The sequence below is a fragment of the Ursus arctos genome, unplaced genomic scaffold (assembly GCF_023065955.2).
Source record: "Ursus arctos isolate Adak ecotype North America unplaced genomic scaffold, UrsArc2.0 scaffold_18, whole genome shotgun sequence".
Lineage (NCBI taxonomy): Eukaryota > Metazoa > Chordata > Mammalia > Carnivora > Ursidae > Ursus > Ursus arctos.
The window spans coordinates 34,867,974-34,886,424 of record NW_026622852.1 but is presented as its reverse complement, the minus strand read 5'-3'; the positions used below and the strand labels follow the sequence as shown (position 1 = coordinate 34,886,424).

Below are 18,451 nucleotides of genomic sequence, written 5' to 3'. Positions count from 1 at the left end.
ATTACCCTTCAGAGCATAAGAGAATTAGCCAATAGTCAAAGAAGATTTTTTTACAATCATGTTTCTTGCATGATTTTAGCAAGCAACTGACCAACTCAAAATATTTCAAAAACCTTTGTTGCACATGATCTAAATGGCTACCAGATTAATTTCCATTTCTAATAATGGCATATGAAATTGTTCACTGTGAATGACTATTGCCAAACTTTAAATCCAAACTCCCCTTTCCACTCCCTCCTGGCCTTCTAACCAAACACACAGAGGTTACTACACATAATGCAAAGAAAGACATCCTAGCGCAGAACCCTGTAAGTGGCTTTCTAGGTAATAAGAATAGCTGAATACTTCAGGCACTGGTGTCGCTTACGGTTCTAAGTCAAGAACATTGTTAGGGTTTGGTTTACCCAATACTTTATACAAACATAGTCCGGTTGGCTTTGTCTTCCCTCCACTGAGTTAGCAATATTTTATCATTTTCTACTGTTATTCATAATACCTTAAAGCCATCTCACTTCATATCTTAACAATGCTATAGTATTTTGTTTGAACATATTCATATGAGACTCTATGAGAGAAGACATAACTTTTAGGACCTGAACTTGGCAATCTTCAGCAAGAAGCTTAACATATCTGGGCCCCAGATAACTCATTTATGAAAAAATGATAAATGTAGGCTCATGAGAAGTCTGTAATAATTAAATATAATTTTATTTATCAAATAGCAATGTAAACCTTAAAAGGACTAGAATGTGTAAACTATTAACAGCTACCATCTACTGAGCATCTACCATATATCAGACACTAAGTTAGATGCACTTCATACATTATCTCAACCAGCAAAGTTGCTATTAGCCCCATTTAAAGAAATTGAGGCTCAAAAAAGTGAGATGACTTGCAGTAAGCCAAACAACCAAATGAGGATTTGAACTCAGGTCTATCTAGGTCCCAAACTCAAGAATTAATGCTGTTAGTCTCTTATATCAAATTATGAGTTCCCTGAGAGTAGGATCTGTGTTCTATTTATCTCTGTATTCCTGTAAAGTGGCCTTATATATAACTTATACATAAAGTGGCCATGTGTGTGTGTGTGTGTGTGTGTGTGTATATATATATATATATATATATATATATATATATATATATACACACACATATATGACAAGCAATCAATAAATACAGATTGAATGAGCCCACAGAATTATAATCACACAGTCACACAGGGGGTCCTACAGACACCCCTTCCTTTGTGATGCAAGCTGTGAGCCAATTACCTGAAAGTTGGAGCTCAAAGAAAATGCTCATAAGGCCATCACACAAGAGTTTGTATTTCAAAGATCTAGAGGGTTGTTCTCTGGAACCTGAAGAGTCAACTCCATTCATCTATGGAGTTGTAGCCAACCCAATAGATATAATACACTAATTCCTTCTCTTCAATGCTATCAACTAACTAGATTATTCAGACCTCATTTAGGAAATCATAGAAAGGCTAAACTTGTCTAACCAGCTAGGGCCAAAAGGAATTCTGTGGTGAGGCCCTAGAAATGGTCAAAAGTAGGCCTCCTTAACTCTAAGACAGCAATACCCTGTCTTCCCTAACCGATGATAAAAGAGTACTCTCTCCTGAGGAGCCTGAAAAGCTTTGCAGTCCTTCTCAACACCTACTGCTGCAGGCATTTACTACTACAAGTGGGCTGTGATCACAGATAAAACCAACTTTTCATTCTTGTCCTAGCTTTAACACATAATCTCAACTGTCCTTCTAAATTGCCTTAAAGTTCAAACATGACCTAACATCATGGTTTTTATGCTGATGCTGCTAACCTATAAGTTAGTGCTGATTGCGGCTACCATTCTGTAGTCTTCCGCTAACAAATCAAACTAATTTAGTTGAACTAGAAATCATTTTATTTGTGTGAATTTCCTTTATCTAAGAATATCCCACAAATGAGAATATTGAACAAATGAGAAATGCAATTCAGATACAATCAGTAAACAAAGTTTACAAAATTCTGAGTTCTCTTCCTATGTCACAAGAAACTATACTAGAATACTCGAGATCCATCTGTTCTTCCCTGAAGTTTCAGTGAGATCTTGAAGTTTAGTAAAAAGCCAAAGTTTAAATATTTTCAACAAAACTGAAAATATTTTTAAAAATTGGGAGCTTCAGGGGTGCCTGGGTGGCTCGGCTGGTTAAGCATCTGCCTTCGGCTCAGGTCATGATCTCAGGGTCCTGGGATCGAACCCACATCGGCTCCCTGCTCAGTGGGGAGCCTGCTTCTCCCTCTCCCTCTGCTCCTCCCCCACTCCCTGCTCATTCTCTCTCTCTCAAATAGATAAATAAAAAATCTTTTTAAAAAAATGTTGGGAGCTTAAGCATCTATTACTCTAACTACATCTACTATTTTTAAACAAAGCATTTTTTTCCTGTTGGCATAAACTACTTATATTCCTTACAGATGGTACTTTATCTTCACACTAATGACATACAAGAAGCATCTATACTTCCCGTAGCACCCATCCCCAACAAATTATAAATAAATGTAAGAAAGAAACCATTTCTCATTTCTTCTATCACCCTGTCATAATGCCCGGCAAAAGGTGACTTTTAAATAAAAGTTTTTGAATTAATAAAGTTTAAAATCCCATTTTGTAGAATGTAAAGTTACTTGACTAGGAATAGCTTAATATCATTTCCATTTTTTTTAATAAAATAAAAGTAACCTTTGGTATTTCAGAACTTAGATGTTATCATTTCTACCTATTATTAATAGTGAACATAAAAAAACAACAACTCGAGTACAATACAGGTTTAGTAAACTTTATTTAATTTTATTCCTTATTTTGTTCAGTTTTGCTTAATGAATATGGCACTTATTACTAAGGCAGTTTGTATGCCATGGACACTATATAACAAATACTACTTTTGATTATAAAATTGAAGATAATAATAAAAATAATAGCTCATGGGGTGCCGGGATGACTCAGTCAGTTGGCCGTCTAGCTCTTGGTTTTGGCTCAGGTCATGATCTCAGGGTCCTGGGATCGAGTCCCACATCAGGCTCTGTGCTCAGCAGGGTCTGCTTGAGGATTCTCTCTCCCTCTCCCTCTGCCCCTCCTCCTGCTCATGCTCTCTCTCTCTCTCTCTCTCTCTCAAAAAAAAAATGATAATTATGTGACATTGAACAAATTAATAAATCTCAACAAACCCCAGTTTTTTCTCTGGGAAAATAGAAAGTATAAGATACACTCAATTTGTTGTTATGAGAATTAAATGTATGTGAAATGCTTAGCACAGTGCCAAGCCTATAAGCACACCAAAAGATGTTAGCTGCTGTGACAGACAGTGTGTAAGTTGACCTGACACCCACTCTCACACTTCTTCTCCTCTACAATCTCTATTACAGAGTCTGGAAAAGCTAAATAACAACAACAACGCTAGTAGTAAAACCTTGCTTTCCCAGATTATCTTATACCTGAAAATCTGCTGGCTAATGTCACAAAAGTAGAAGGCTTCTAGAATGCACTATTTCTTCTTCCAGCCTTGTCTAGACAAGGAAAATGTCAAGAGAATTTTAGAAGCTCTGGACTCAAAGGCAGAAGAAACAAATAAGCCTCTATTTGTTTAAGCTACCATTGGTCAGCCAAAAGCATCTCTAACTAATACAGATGCCATTACTGTCAGACACTCACCGGATAAACAGCCAAGGTAGCTGGCAGCCTCGGTACTTGTCAATTATTTTAAAAAATAATTTAACCTGGAAAGAATGGGGCGAAGTACAGACTGTCAGCCCTGCATGTTAGAAATGGGGTGATTTGCATGGGCAAGTTATCTAACATCTCTGTTAGAGTTTTGGTTTTCTCATCTGTATAATGAGATCTAGCAACCCCACATAACAATGCTGCATAATAAACTTGCCCCAGTCTTAAAGGCTAATATGCATTTATTTTCTCTGTCAGATCCACAGGTCAGCCAGGCAGCTATGCTTTGGTCTGCTTCATACATCCCATCCAGGGCCCAGACTGGAGGGGCAGAATCTACCCAGGGCACATTCTTCTCCTGATAGGTCAGGGTTGCACAAAGGGCAAGTCATATCATAACAGGCCCTTCGAAATTTCTGCATATGTCTATAACATTCCACCAGCCAAAGTAAGTCTCATGGTCAGGGTCAACTAGGGCAGAGAAGTATCGTCCCCTAGAGTGGGAGGGAGAAGTATATCATAGTGAAATAAATGAATTTTGGTATTTTATCAAAATTATTTATTATTCAGTTCTTTCCAGTGAGGGATAATATGTTTGTAAGAGTAATAATTTTATATAACTGTATCAGAAAAAATTTCAATAGATTAAACATTACTGAAACTTGGCACCTTTGATTACTGTGCTATAACAACATTTAACTACAATGTTGAATTGCTTGCCATACTTCACAAAGATGAGAATCTCAGTAAGAACTATTTCTGCAAGAATGTGAAAAACTGAGATTAATTTTATGTACTGAAATAGGGAAGAATGTTAGAAAAATACACAGTTAAAATGAAGCCTAATGATGAGAAAAGAGAAAAAAATTACCTTTGCTGATAAATAGTGCTTGTAGTAGTACAACTGAAACAGCAGAAATGCAGAACTTGTCAAAGTTAAAAGCGCCAAAATCACGTTCTTATTGATTCTACTCATTAGTCTGCAGTGCTCACTTGGTTGTCTTTTGAGAGTAACCCGGTTGGTTTCATCTTCTTTAGATAAGAAGATAATCTTGTTTTCTGTAAACAAAAAAGATATTTCTAAAGAAACAAAAACGTACTTTTAATTTTTCACCTCTAATAACCAGCACCACAACAAAGAAAAAGTTACCTAAAGTTCTACTGAACATTCTTTGATTTGCTAATTTCCTCTCCTAAATAAATAATCAGATATGAGACAAAACATGAAAGAACAAAAATACTTATCATGGCATTCTACAAATAACAACTGCAAATAACAAACAAACAGGATATTTGTAAAACCAGACCAAGAGATTTGGGGGCTTCTCCTACAGTTTCTGATTCAGTAGATCTGGTATGGGCTTCTGAATTTGCATTTCTGACATGTTGCCAGGCCATGCTGATGCTGCTGACCATATTAAGAACCACTCTCATAGAAGAAACAGAAAATTTTTGGTCAAGAAATATCATCTGTATGATAGCTTTTTGTTGTTTTTTGTGACCTAGGATATGGTCAGTTTTTATAAATATCCCATATATGTTTTCAGTTTTTTGCAAATGTAAATGAAGTATAAAGATAAAAAGTTTTGTTCTTTCATCTTTGGTTGCATCTGATTATTTAGGATAAGAAACTCAAAACAGTTCTACTTCTTTGTACCTCCTCTGTACTATTTGATTTTGGTTAAACATATTGCACTTAATTCTTCAAGTGTTCACCTTTATTCCTTTAAATATACTAACACCTCATTACTTGATGTCTAAACTTTTTGTCCTTTGTTCTCCAGCTGAAAAATAAGAGGAAATCAGCAAATTTATACTTACCCTCCTGCTTTTTCTCCTCCTTCAATCTTGACTTTATTAGTTATTTCTACCTCATTACAGTTCTATCATATTGTTACCACAAATCTCACAGTTAGGGGCACCTGGGTGGCACAGCGGTAAAGCGTCTGCCTTCGGCTCAGGGCGTGATCCCGGCTTTCTGGGATCGAGCCCCGCATCAGGCTTCTCCGCTGGGAGCCTGCTTCTTCCTCTCCCACTTCCCCTGCTTGTGTTCCCTCTCTTTCTGGCTGTCTCTCTCTCTGTCAAATAAATAAATTAAAATCTTTAAAAAAAAACAAAAAAACCCCAAACCTCACAGTTAATTTGTTCTTGTTCATCCTATCTTCCCTACCAATCCTTCTGCTGAATCAGCTCCATTCATCTACTGGATAGCTGATATTCATCTTCCTATAGTTTATCAAAAAACTTATAGATATTATTTACCTTGAGTTCTTTTTTTTTTTTTAAGATTTTATTTATTTGACAGACAGAGAGACAGCCAGCGAGAGAGGGAACACAAGCAGGGGGCATGGGAGAGGAAGAAGCAGGCTCCCAGCGGAGGAGCCTGATGTGGGGCTTGATCCCAGAACGCCGGGATCACGCCCTGAGCCACCCAGGAGCCCCTACCTTGAGTTCTTACATTGTTCAAATACACTTGTCAACTGATAGTTGGGCTGAGATCATACTTTCTTTCCCCTGATGACTTGTAGGCTTTGTACCACTGTTCTATAATGCTAAATATCTCCTTGACAATATCTGATCCTTCCCCCAGGACACCCCTACAGGTAAATTTTAATGGGGTGAACAGAGAATGCACTTCTTACCTATGAAATCCAATTTTTAAAAAAACTAGGTTACATAACAACGTTGATGACTGTATAGCTGACCCTTGAACAACATGGGTTTGAATTACATGGATCCACTTATACATGGATTTTTTACAGTACAGTACTGTAAATGTATTTTCTCTTCCCTATGATTTTCTTAATAACATTCTTTTCTCTAGCTTACTTTATTGTAAAAATACAGTATATAATATATATAACATACAAAATATGTTAATCAACTGTCTATGTTATTAATAAGGCTTCTGGTCAACCGTAGGCTATTAGTAGTTAAGATTCTGGGGAGTCAAAAGTTAACACACAGATTTTCAACTGCATGGGGGGGGGGTCGGTGTCCCTAATCCCCACACTGTTCAAGGGTTCATGCATACTAATTTTTCTTTATTACATGCCCTTTCAATCTCTAGAACTAAGATTTCTTTAGTGGGAAGTTTCTTAAGTTATATGTTTGAATATTTTTCTGTTCTAATGTTGAATTCTCTATTTCCAGAACACAACTGATTTGTTTCACAGCAGATTTGTTTCATCTCTTTTCATTCACATTTCACTTTGTTCAACTTTGAAAAGCCTGTAGTCACGCCCTTTACTGACTTTTCAACAATGTTAATTCTCCCTTTTGCTTCCAATATGGCCATCTATTTCTCTGATTTTATTTTTCTTCCTTTTCTTTCTTGAGCTCTGCCAGAATATGATTTATCATATCCTGTTGTCTTACTATTTCTCCGTGGCCAATAAACTTTGTCTATTATTTTAGAGAAGTGATTGTTTCATTAAATTTGTTAGGCCAAAACAGTTTTCCCATGGGTTCTTTGTCACTTGTTTTTCCCTGTTTCTTTCTTCTTTTTTTCTTGCAGCATTTTTGTGTAGATACTGTTCTTGTTTCCTTTTTATTATTTACCTGTGAATGATGTGAACTCTATTAGGATCATTTATTTGCAAGAGGACTGTGGAAGGAAGAAGCAGGCTTGGTTCTAAACTAGAAGGTAGTCGCCGATGTACAACAAAGCATTTTATGACACAGTGTTTTGTACGTGTGTGTGTGAAAGACATACAAAGAGAACGTGTCTGAGAACAATGAGAGAAAGTTGTTTAGCCATGACTTCTTACCTCACCAAGAAAGTGTGTTCTGCAAAGATGGTGTATCTGTGTGTTTTCTCATTTTCTCTTCCCTTCCTGCTAGTTCATGCAGCCAAACAATCCAAGGACGCTCCTACTGCCTTCCTATACATCCTGATCCCACTGTAGGCAGAAGATCTTTCTCACGTTGCTCTGCAAGCTCTGAGATCTCTTCCTACTAGCATCCTCTTTTAATCTCTTCCTGCTTACATCTGACAACCATTTCTCAAAGATTTTGGTTTGGGGTTATAGGATTTCTGGTCTCATCAAAGATGTAATCTCTGTCTCTCACTCTCCTTGTTGTTTCAGGCTAATTTCAGATAAAAGAGGGTACGAATGTCTCTACTTTGCCATTTTAAAAATCAAAAGTTCTTGGTTTAGAGTTTTAAAACAACACAAATGAGCTTCCAGAGCTGAAGCCTACATGAAGCAAACACATTATATAAAGTCAATAAACTACTTAAGAAAAATGATACCAAACAGTAATATGAATAATTCATTTGATTTACAGATAATGTATAGAGCAAAAACAACTGAATAAATCACGATCATGTTCTGTTTCCTCAAATTGTAAAAACTAGCAACATACATAAAATAACACTGATGATGACATTAGTTTTTGCTGTCAGCTAAAATCTGCTAAAATAAAACAAATATGCTGACAAGGGTAGCTCACAAGATAACAAGGAGAATATCCTTCATTTTCAATATTTCAGCTCAGTTTCTTGTAGTTATATTAAATAGTACATCAACATATTGTATATTGATTCCTATGTAATTTTCTAAAGTGGCATTCAGAATGTGCCATAACTGAGCCTCTTCTATGCCTGAATTAATAAATAGAAAGCATAGGGGCGCCTGGGTGGCACAGTCGTTAAGCGTCTGCCTTCGGCTCAGGGCGTGATCCCAGCGTTATGGGATCGAGCCCCACATCAGGCTCCTCCACTATGAGCCTGCTTCTTCCTCTCCCACTCCCCCTGCTTGTGTTCCCTCTCTCGCTGGCTGTCTCTCTGTCAAATAAATAAATAAAATCTTTAAAAAATAAATAAACAAATAAATAAATAAATAAATAGCATAAAAGACCTATATACACTACTACAGAAACATAAGGTTCAAATTATTGTCTTGTTCTCTTTTTGGACATGTCTCTAATCTACAATGAATTCTTAACGTAAAATAAACCTCTAACACGTATCATCAATCACTTAACTCTACTGTTATTATCAAGATGATATCCAATTAATGTTATTTCATTATTTTCTATAAATGCCAAGGCAATTCAATTGCAAAGGAGGAGTATTCACCTCTCAAAACATTCCTTTTTTGCTAGCACGGTCTGTTTATTAGGAATGTAGTTACCACTTTAAAATGAAAAAATGTGATACTTAAAAAAAGAGAGGCCAAGGCTTATTGATTTTACTCTAAAATATCTCTGGCATCAACTCCTGCTTCTTTCTTCACTGTCATTCTAATTTAGACTCTAATTGTACCTAATGTCCTAATTTTAACTAAAGCCCCAGTCTCCACTTTCTACCTACCCATAATCTCACCTACACAGCAACAGACGTACCAAGTTGCTGAGAGATGAATCAAGTCATGCCACAATAAAAATTTTTCCATGACTTTCTACCACCTACAAACAAAGTTCCAATTCCACAGAAGAGTATTCATAATCAGACTGAACACAAGCAAATTCTGCAGGGTTCTCCCATGTCACAAACTGAAATTTTTGCCTAAGAATTCCTGGAATACATATCACACTTTCCTGCCTCTGCTTTTGCTCACTCCCTCTTGTGTGAAATGCCCTCATCCATTTCCATAAAACTAGCTACACCTCTTTTCATAACTCCTCTCAAGTAACCCTCGTATACAGTCTTTTGTGCTCTTCCGAGTCAAAATTAATCTCTCCTATCTCTAAACTCCTAGTTTTACCTTCCTGCTGGGAACATTTACTGCCTACTGTACAAGCACAGATGCCACAAAAAGCTAAGCACTGGAGATAAAATGATACATAAGATACAGTTTCCTATTTTCTAAGAATTTAGAGATGAGTAGAAGTTTTCAAAAGAAGAATGGTGATGTTAATGGTGATGGAAGGTGTGATGTACCTAAAGAATAGCATGGGAAGTTTTTAGCAAAATGTACAGACCCCATTCCTTATCACCCCCACATCTAGTTTGTGATAGACTCTATCAGAGGCAAATATGGAGGCAATGTAAACAGTGTAACTGCTATGAACGAGTAGACACAAGTTACTATGAGAGCACAAGGAGAGGCTTTTACTACCTTCCGTTTTGAATTATACTTATTAATAGATATGAATCATGCCCCCTACCAGCCTACAACTGGCTGAATTAACATAAAGAAATAAAATGTATGCTAAGTATACTCAAGTACATTGCACAATGCTCAAGAGTACACAAAATTATTTTTTAAAGTTTCTATTTTAAAATGTTCTCTGTCCTGCAGGAACTTTTATGTTAAAGCAAAATATGAAATATGAAGAGTGATTTTTGTTTTTAGAATTTAAAGCCCATACTTTGTTCCAACTCCTGAACAAGAAACATTTAAAAATAACATATGGAGAAATATGGCATAGAAGCAAAATAAAAATATTCTTTGTGTATACGTTTCTTTTTATATGTGACATCTTACCTATCATAATAAAAGTTCTGGGGAGGATAGGTAATGTATTTTTTTACTTATACTTAGGGAAAGCTTCCTAAAGAAGACAGTATATCATGTCTAATGAAAATGAGTATTGCAGAGATAATAAATTAAAATGAGGGGGAAATAAAGGAAAAAAAGACACCAAATGTTTTCAGAAAAATATATAATGCAGACACTAAGGGGAGTTAGGAGGTTTAAGTAATTCAAGTATCTTCAAGTTCTAATGCAAATATGAGATTAAAATAAGTATGGTATATTATAGCACAGAATGTGTCTCAGATGGCCTGCCATCACCAGTGCCATAAACTAAGAATTGGCAATGAAGAAAGAATTGGGTAGATCTGCTTCTCAACTGAATCTTTAATGGGTTATGTGTGTCAGAGCTATCAATCCTCTCAGTCTTTGGGCCTGGGGTAGCCAGAGCCTAAGACTGGTCACCTCCAGCCAAGAATGAACACATTCTTATATCCTTTATTATCAATTTCACTATGTGTCAAGACATGAGAAAGTTTGAAAAAAACTGGTGGTAGATCAAAGCCATACACAAATGTGAAGGGAAAATGTACAGGATGGGAAGTTCAAGACAAGTGCTCAGGCTCTCTCTACAGCAAAGAGCAGCATTTCATGTTCTTTCGGCTTCCCGTTTGCCTGTTTTACATTACTTGATCTTTGCAGGTAATAGCAATGAAAGACTTTGACACCTGCCTAACTGACATCCTATGACCACCACCACTCCTTTGAGAATCATCTGGGTAAGGATCTGTCTGAAAGAACGTCTAACTGCCTGACTTTTTTATTCCATTTTTCCCTACTCCTGCCTTACTGGATCATCTCTCTTGACATCAGAGGCCCTCCGACAAGAAATGTCAGCCCTGACACCTAATTTAGGTTAATAGATGATGTGTGCTAGCCTGTTCCCCTCAATGCTGCTAGGTCCCAACTTATTCAGGGACATGAGAGAAAGGAGAGGGAGACATGGGTGGTATGAATCAGACAGAACTGAGATTCAAATATGGCTTGCACTACAAAGTAAAACAGGAGGCTAACCTACAAAGAGGGTCGTGTAATTAGGCAAAGGCACGATTACAGAGATGAGGCAGCGTTTTAGAAAGCACAAAGAGAAAATGCTTCTGCAAATGTATTCAAGGTTAAGACATGAAAAAAATCAACATTTCCAGCTGCTATAATCAAAAAAAGGCCCAGTAGCAATAGATGCTACCCATTTTCCCTAAATACTGCCGGTCTTTCATGTTGTTCATTTCCTTTTCTTTCACGGCTAACTTCTTCTTCTTCTTTTTTTTTTTTTAAAGATTTTATTTGTTTATTTGACAGAGAGAGAGACAGCCAGCGAGAGAGGGAACACAAGCAGGGGGAGTGGGAGAGGAAGAAGCGGGCTCCCAGCAAAGGAGCCTGATGTGGGGCTCAATCCCAGAACGCTGGGATCACGCCCTGAGCTAAAGGCAGACACTTAATGACTGAGCCACCCAGGCGCCCCTCACGGCCAACTTCTTGAGAGCTATCAGTAGGGTGGGAGCTAAGGTTAGGCTGCACGGGGTGAAGAATTCTCTTTATCTGCTTACCACTCATTTACTTCTTAACTCTTTGCAATATAACCTCTACTCAACATGCTGACACCTGGTATAAAAAACAAAACAAAACAAAACAAAACTGGTCTATCTGATGCTCCGGATATATAAATATATAGTGACTCCCTTCTAAATGACTAGGGAATGGTAAGGTTCTGCAAAGAGTGTCTGAAATGATAAACCTAGATAAGAAAGTCTAGCTAAGAAAGGAAGTGAAAATAGGAGGGGATTGATATTACAAGGGCAAAGTAAAAAGGTGAAGGAAGTGGCGTTGTCTAATATGCCTACGATTCTCTGCTGGCTATAAAATTCAGATGGAAGTTCTCTTTACATTCTCTTGCTCTTAATCATTTTATTAGGGATAGTTCCCATAATCTACTGGCTAAGTACAACTTATAAATATTCCAGCTGACTGCTGAATATGTCTTCTTGAACACTCTACTAGCACCTAAAATGAATCACTGTCCGCCTTCACACCAGATTTCTCCCATGACTTGACTATCTCTTCTGTTAGTAGTATCCCTATATTCTCAATTACTTATGTTCAAAACAAAATATTTTTTTGCTGTTCTAACTCTATATCTAATGAGTCAACAAACTGTGTATCCTTCTCAATGCCTCTAAAAGCTGTCATTTCTTTTCCATCTGCATACAGTTAGCCTATTTTAAAGGCCGTATTACCTCTGTCTAGATATAAAGCCTCCTACCTGAATATCCTACTACCAGGCTTTCCTCAAAATACCCATCTTAGGGATCAAAGTCAAATTATTTCTAATGTACCTCTTTGTGTCACTTCCTCTGCTTTAAGACCTTCGATGGCTGATTTTGTACTATTCTTTTGTATGAATCCGCTGAGACAGTACCATCTCACCTAGGCGCCTTCGCCTATGCTATTCCTTCTATCTACAAGGCTTTCTCTTCCCACCTCTCTGCCCCCTCACTGCCTACTGAGTAGTTAAAGAGTATAAGCTCCAAAGACAGACTGCGGTCTTCAAATCCTGCTCTGCCACTTGCAACCTGTAGGACTTTGGGCAGGTTACTTATGTCTTTGCGCCCCCATCTTTAGAGTGGATCTATAAATTGCACTTGACTCAAAAGGCTGTTCTGAGGATTGAACAAATTAATTCATGTAAAGCACTGAATAGCACCTAGAATGTCAGAGTATACAGTAATGCTAGCAATAATTAATAACAGTCATCTTAAAGGTCTACAAATAATTCCCTCTGCTCTCAGACAATTAAAGTCCCCCTCTCTTATATTCCCACACCACTGTATATCTGTACTATTTTTGCAGTCAGTCTTAAATTACAGTTCCTAGAGACAGAAGGCTATCATTCATGTTTATCCCACAGTATTCTGCCTTTCAAATTCTTCCACAGTAGAATTTAAGCACAAACATAGATTTAAAGAGCAACTTTTTACAGAAGAGAAGAGTTCTGTGTGGCCAGAAGAGTACAAAAGAATGTGAGATGAGTGGTGAATGCAAGCAAGTACAGATGAAGAGTGAAAGCCAGAGTTTATGTCACACAGGTCAGTTTGGTTTGCTACCTCGTTCATTCATTCTTCCATTAACTTCACAAATATTGCTGAGCCCTATGTACTAGACACTGGGCAAGCTGCTAGCAGTTCCCTGTCACAAGACTATAAGGGCATAAACAAAAGATTATGGTTATTTCAAAGGCCGCAGAAACTTGAGGAACCACGGATTTCTTTTGACCCAACCATTATTTACATAATCTATTTCTTGAAGTCATTTAAGAGCTACCTTAGTTAGCATACACTGCAGGGTAAGAAGAGTGGTTGTGTTTGGGTTGGGTGGAGTGAAGGTATTTTTTTCTGTTTATCCTATGTGAACATCAATTGATTTTCAAATATAAAAAAAGTTTTTAACAAAACTTTTAAAAGGCTTCTTTCATTCTGAGACAATTAACAAGTACTCATTTACTACAGCTCACACATGTTATAAGCTTTAATTATGTTAATACCTTCCCATTTTTTGAGTAACAGAATGGTGTTAAATTAAGTGAGTAGAGTCTTCCCCTCAAGAATGCAAGTACTTAACTGCTTGGTTAATGTGTGGGTACTGAGCTTAGTAAAATTATATAGCTAATAAGACTCAAACACAGGGCTCGAAATGTATCAAGTACTTAAGACAATATATAAAGTGTGAACATATGCACACATATACGATCTGGATGGATATTCACCAAAATATCAATAATGTCTAGGTGGGGGAAATGGGTGATATTTTACATCATTCTTTATGCTTTTCTATACTGTCCCAATATTGTTATAATTATCATACATTATTTTCATAAAGGCAATGAAATTATTAATAAAAACAGATGATGGGTAGTAGTAGTGGTTTAATAACTGCTACAATTGCTAGACAGGATCTAGATCTTTGCTACTTAAAAGCACAGTCCTCAAACCAGCAACATCAGCAGCATGTTGGAGTCTGTCAAAAATACAAACATAGAGGTCCTACTACAGACCTACTGATTTAGAATCTACATTTTAACAAGACCCTCAGGTGATTTCTATGTATGTTAAAATTTGAAAAGCACTGACCTAGAAGTTAAGGCCCCTACGTGCAGGAATAATAGGAACAACATCTACTTGTTCCCCTACGTGCAGGAATAATAGCACCCAGCAGTGCCTGACACACATAAATATTTGTTGAATAAATAAATATATAAATGATATTATTTTTGAGTAGACAATTAGAAAGACACTGGAGATTATATTCATTTGAGTTGTTTTCTGCCAGAGTTCCTAGAAATGGGTGCTTAATATTGGCTGCAAATGCTGTTACAGTATTTTAATAACAATGTTGGCCTCAACAATCTACTATGACTACACGTAATCTTTTTTAAAACGAGTCCCTTGTTCATTGCTCTGAGAGCCATTCGTCTCCTTCAGTCATTTTTCTAGCCTCCCATCCATGGACACATCCTCTAGTTACTCTAGAATCTATCCCTCAAAACAAACTTATTTCAAGATTTTTAACAACCACCTCTGAGAGAAAACTTACTATTTAAGTTCCAGGCTATGAACTCCATCTGCCTATATTTCCAACTCTATTTCCAACACCTCAAATTCAGTATGTTCAAAATTAACAATTTTACTCTTCATCAACTATCCCCTCCCCCATTTCAGAAGGTTGCTCTCCATTCTTAAGACTCATGTTTTACAGGTTTTAGGAGAGAGAGACCACCTTGTCCAACAATATCAATTTACAGAGAATAAGTTCTAGAAGAATTAAATGACAGTCCAAGAGGCTACTTATTGGCAACATCCACAGCTACAGTCTGAATCACCGTACTGCCAATACATTATTGCATGCTGGAATTCTGATAAAACGCTCATTTTTGTCCAAAGCACTTAAATTCACTTTTTCAAAACCCAGGTTCTAAATATCAATCACCTAGATCCAAGAAATCAAGTCCTGTATATTGCTGGCATTTCTCTTATTCCTTTTCTTCCTTTTCAAACACACTGCACTTTCTTTCCACTTGGAGTTCCTTGGATACCCAGTACCATCCTTCCCAGGTCCTCTATGCCCTTGAAACCTACTGCCACAAACAGACTCTAAAATACAAATGCCTCAGGGCACCTGGGTGTCTCGGTCAGTTAAATGCCCCACTCTTGGTTTGGGCTCAGGTCATGATCTCAGGTCCTGAGATCAAGCCCCGAGCCCCTCCACAGACTCCACCTCAGTGCAGAGTCTGCTTCAGATTCTGTTTCCCTCCCCCTCTAACCCTCACACCCTTTTAAATAATTTAATTTAATATGAATGCCTCTTCCTGCCTTTTCTATCTTTATCCAAGATGCTCAACAGAGATGATTCAAACCCTACCCATTCCCAGAGTATCCCAGCCCTTTCCACTAGGCCTCCCTCTTTTCCCAATTCTTAATGCACTGCTCCAACGCTCATTTTGATAGCTGTTCATAAGCTGACCTTTATTCTTTGGAAACCTGCTATCTTCAAAAGTAGAAAGAACTTGACATCGGATAGGTCCTCTTTTTATATCTGAGAAAACCAAAGCCCTGAGAGAAGTGACTTGCCTCATGTTACCTGAAAAATTGATGGTGATGAATTCTGAACTCAGTTCTCCTCACTCCTATTCACAACCACCTCTACACATATCCAGTCTTTCCCGACATCCCCCAACTGTCAGTGCAAACAAAAGGCAGACATCAAAGCCATATGAAACTTTAGCATAGCTAGCAGCGTCCATCCATTATGAAGCACAAAAAGGGGTTGCTTCAGTAAATATGCCTCCAAATAAACTAAAAGTTGAACCCACGGGGAAAGCATCAGAATGAGAGATGGTTAATTAAATTATCCCTCTCTATAAAACTGTTGTAGCTCCCCACAGCCCGTGGAAGAACTCCACACTCATAGAGCATCAAGATCCCTCCCGGTTGAGACCCAACGTCAGCTGCAGCCACATTCCTAGCCTTCCCTTCCCTGCACCCATTTCTCCAGCCATTATCCTAATATGCACGCGGTGCTGCCCAAACCTTTCATGCTTCTGCACTCTTACACACATTGGTCCCACAACCTGCAGCGCTCTCCGCCCCCAACCCCCAGTGCCTGTCCTCTCCCGAATCCTGCGATAGCTCTCACGACCCTGCTCAAACGTCACTACCCCAAGCAAAGTCCTACGAGGGTCTCGATCACCCTCCAAAACTAAACCTGTCTCAGGATGCGGATTTTACTTGCTGACGCGCCCAGGAGCGTGGGAAGGACTGCCCTAGTGGTGAACTGACTCACTGAGTGCCTCCCTCCTCCCGGAGCGCGCTCAGCCTGTGGCCCGCCTCGGCCGCTGGGGGGCGGGGGAAGTAGGTGCCCAGAATGCTGGGGGATGCCCGGTGAGGGCACTCGAGCCACCCGCGATACCTGTCTGAAGGTACCCTCCCCTCCCCCGCGACCAAGCGGCGTCTTCTACACCTTACCTCACCCAACAGCGGCAGCAACCCCGCTTTACGGCATTCACAACATCTGCTGCAAAAGGTGCCGTCAAGTGCAGAGCCGTGGCTATTCTGGTGGCTGTCGGAGACGATCGCGTTGTACTGCCGCGGACCTCTGCATGTCCTCGGTTCCTGCCACTTCTTCACTGTCCGAAGTTTACTGATACCTCACGATTTCCTAGCTTTTGGTATCAGGCCACGTAGCCAAAGCCCTTTCATCACTTGCCTACGTAACACCTGCTGTAGCGCACTGAGGCGACATGAGATTTTAGGAAGTGGAGCAAGAATTGGAGAGGCACCAGCTGAGCTGTGTTTTTTAAAGAGTGTGAATTTGCCAGATAAAATATAGGATGCCAGTTAAAAATGTGAATTTCAGGTAGTTTTTTAGTGTGTGTGCTACGCAGAGGGATTCAGAATAACTCCCGGAATTCTGGTTAGGGAACCATCGGACGAGATGCGGGATGTAGTGCGAAATAGCAGCTGCATTTAATATTGCTCGTGAGGTTGAGGTGCATGACATCCAAGCTCCAGAGGACCGTTACACTCCGGTTTACGTCTGGAAATATACAGGCATACAGTTCTGGCCCTGGCTTTTTTAGTTCACAGTGTAATCCAAAAGTTTGTTAAGGATCAAATATGTATCAATTTTGACGTGAATTTTGAAAACTATAAAGCACTAAATACTGTAATTTTAAGTTTCTACAAAAATTATTATCAGTCCATAGTAAATCCTAAAAATACTGCTTTTGTATATTTGAGTTTTCTAAACTTTATTTTTTGGAACAGTATATAATGAAAAGTATTTCTCGTTTCCTGTTATAAGTTTGTTTCCTTCTAGAAATTTTCTGTGTGCATACAAGCTTACTTTTAGAAGTCCTTTTATTACTTAGAACTAGTTCTATAGACTTAGAACTAGTAGTTGGTAGATTAATCAAAAAAGATAACACCCAAAGGAAGGAAGTTTTCAAAGATTAAAGGGATCGCTGGACACAAGTGCTAGCTTGACGCACCTAATATGGGAAAATTTGAGCATGAAAATGAATAACTTACTGATTGAAACACTACAAATACATAAAAATTCTTGACTTCATAGTAATTCCTTAAATGAAACACACTAGTCATGATTGAAGGTTGCCAGGGCATCAAATCACTATTGTAAAACTTGAAGGGAAAAAACATCAAGCATTTATCCTTTCTTGCATGAACTGCATTTCAATGCAGCCAACATGCTAATGAGAATTCTAGCTAATAAAAGAATGATAGAACCACCACCATTTTTCTACTCCTGATGAAATAATACAAGGTACAACATTCATCAATAGGTGTTAACATTAACGTGAAATGTTGATGGGAGACTTTTAAAAAATTTGTAATTTTTTATGGGGGAAATTATTATAGGTGGATTAGACTGGCACCACCTGAACCCACCCCACTGATCATTATTATGACTGATCCTGGGACAAGACATTGTGTATTTCATGATGTAATGCAACAGAAAGTACACACCACCACCACCTGTGAAGGATTCTTGCCTAAAAACTGAACCTGGGTATAGAAAAGCAATCAGCTAAATTCAGATATGTGCGATATTCTACAAGATAAATGCCTCAGTCTCTTTATCAATGGAATTTAAAAAGGAAGGAGGGAGGTAAGTACTACCAAGTCAGAGACTTAAGGAGACCTATAACCAAAGGCAGTGTGTAGACCTTGTCTGGATCCTGATTTGAAGAAAGCAACCAT

The 18,451-nt window shown here is 38.2% G+C and overlaps 1 protein-coding gene across 9 annotated transcripts in view; it reads right to left on the bottom strand.

Annotated features, from left to right (window-relative positions):
* The window catches only part of FKTN (fukutin), an 86,742-nt gene extending 69,997 nt beyond the window's left edge, over positions 1-16,745 (bottom strand). For 4 of the 9 annotated variants that reach the window (XM_026506072.4, XM_048223209.2, XM_048223208.2 and 1 more), the window contains exons 1-2: positions 16,697-16,745; positions 4,571-4,758 (exon numbers count right to left, since the gene is read on the bottom strand). In XM_026506072.4, coding sequence (XP_026361857.2) covers positions 4,571-4,675 — 105 coding nt within the window. In that variant the 5' untranslated portion in view covers positions 4,676-4,758; positions 16,697-16,745. Of the gene's footprint in view, positions 1-3,690; positions 3,756-4,570; positions 4,759-7,469; positions 7,899-15,812; positions 16,487-16,514 lie in introns of those variants that run through there. The other 5 variants (XM_057313642.1, XM_026506071.4, XM_044386758.3 and 2 more) reach the window with 5 other exon arrangements.
* Between the last annotated feature and the right edge of the window lie 1,706 nt (positions 16,746-18,451).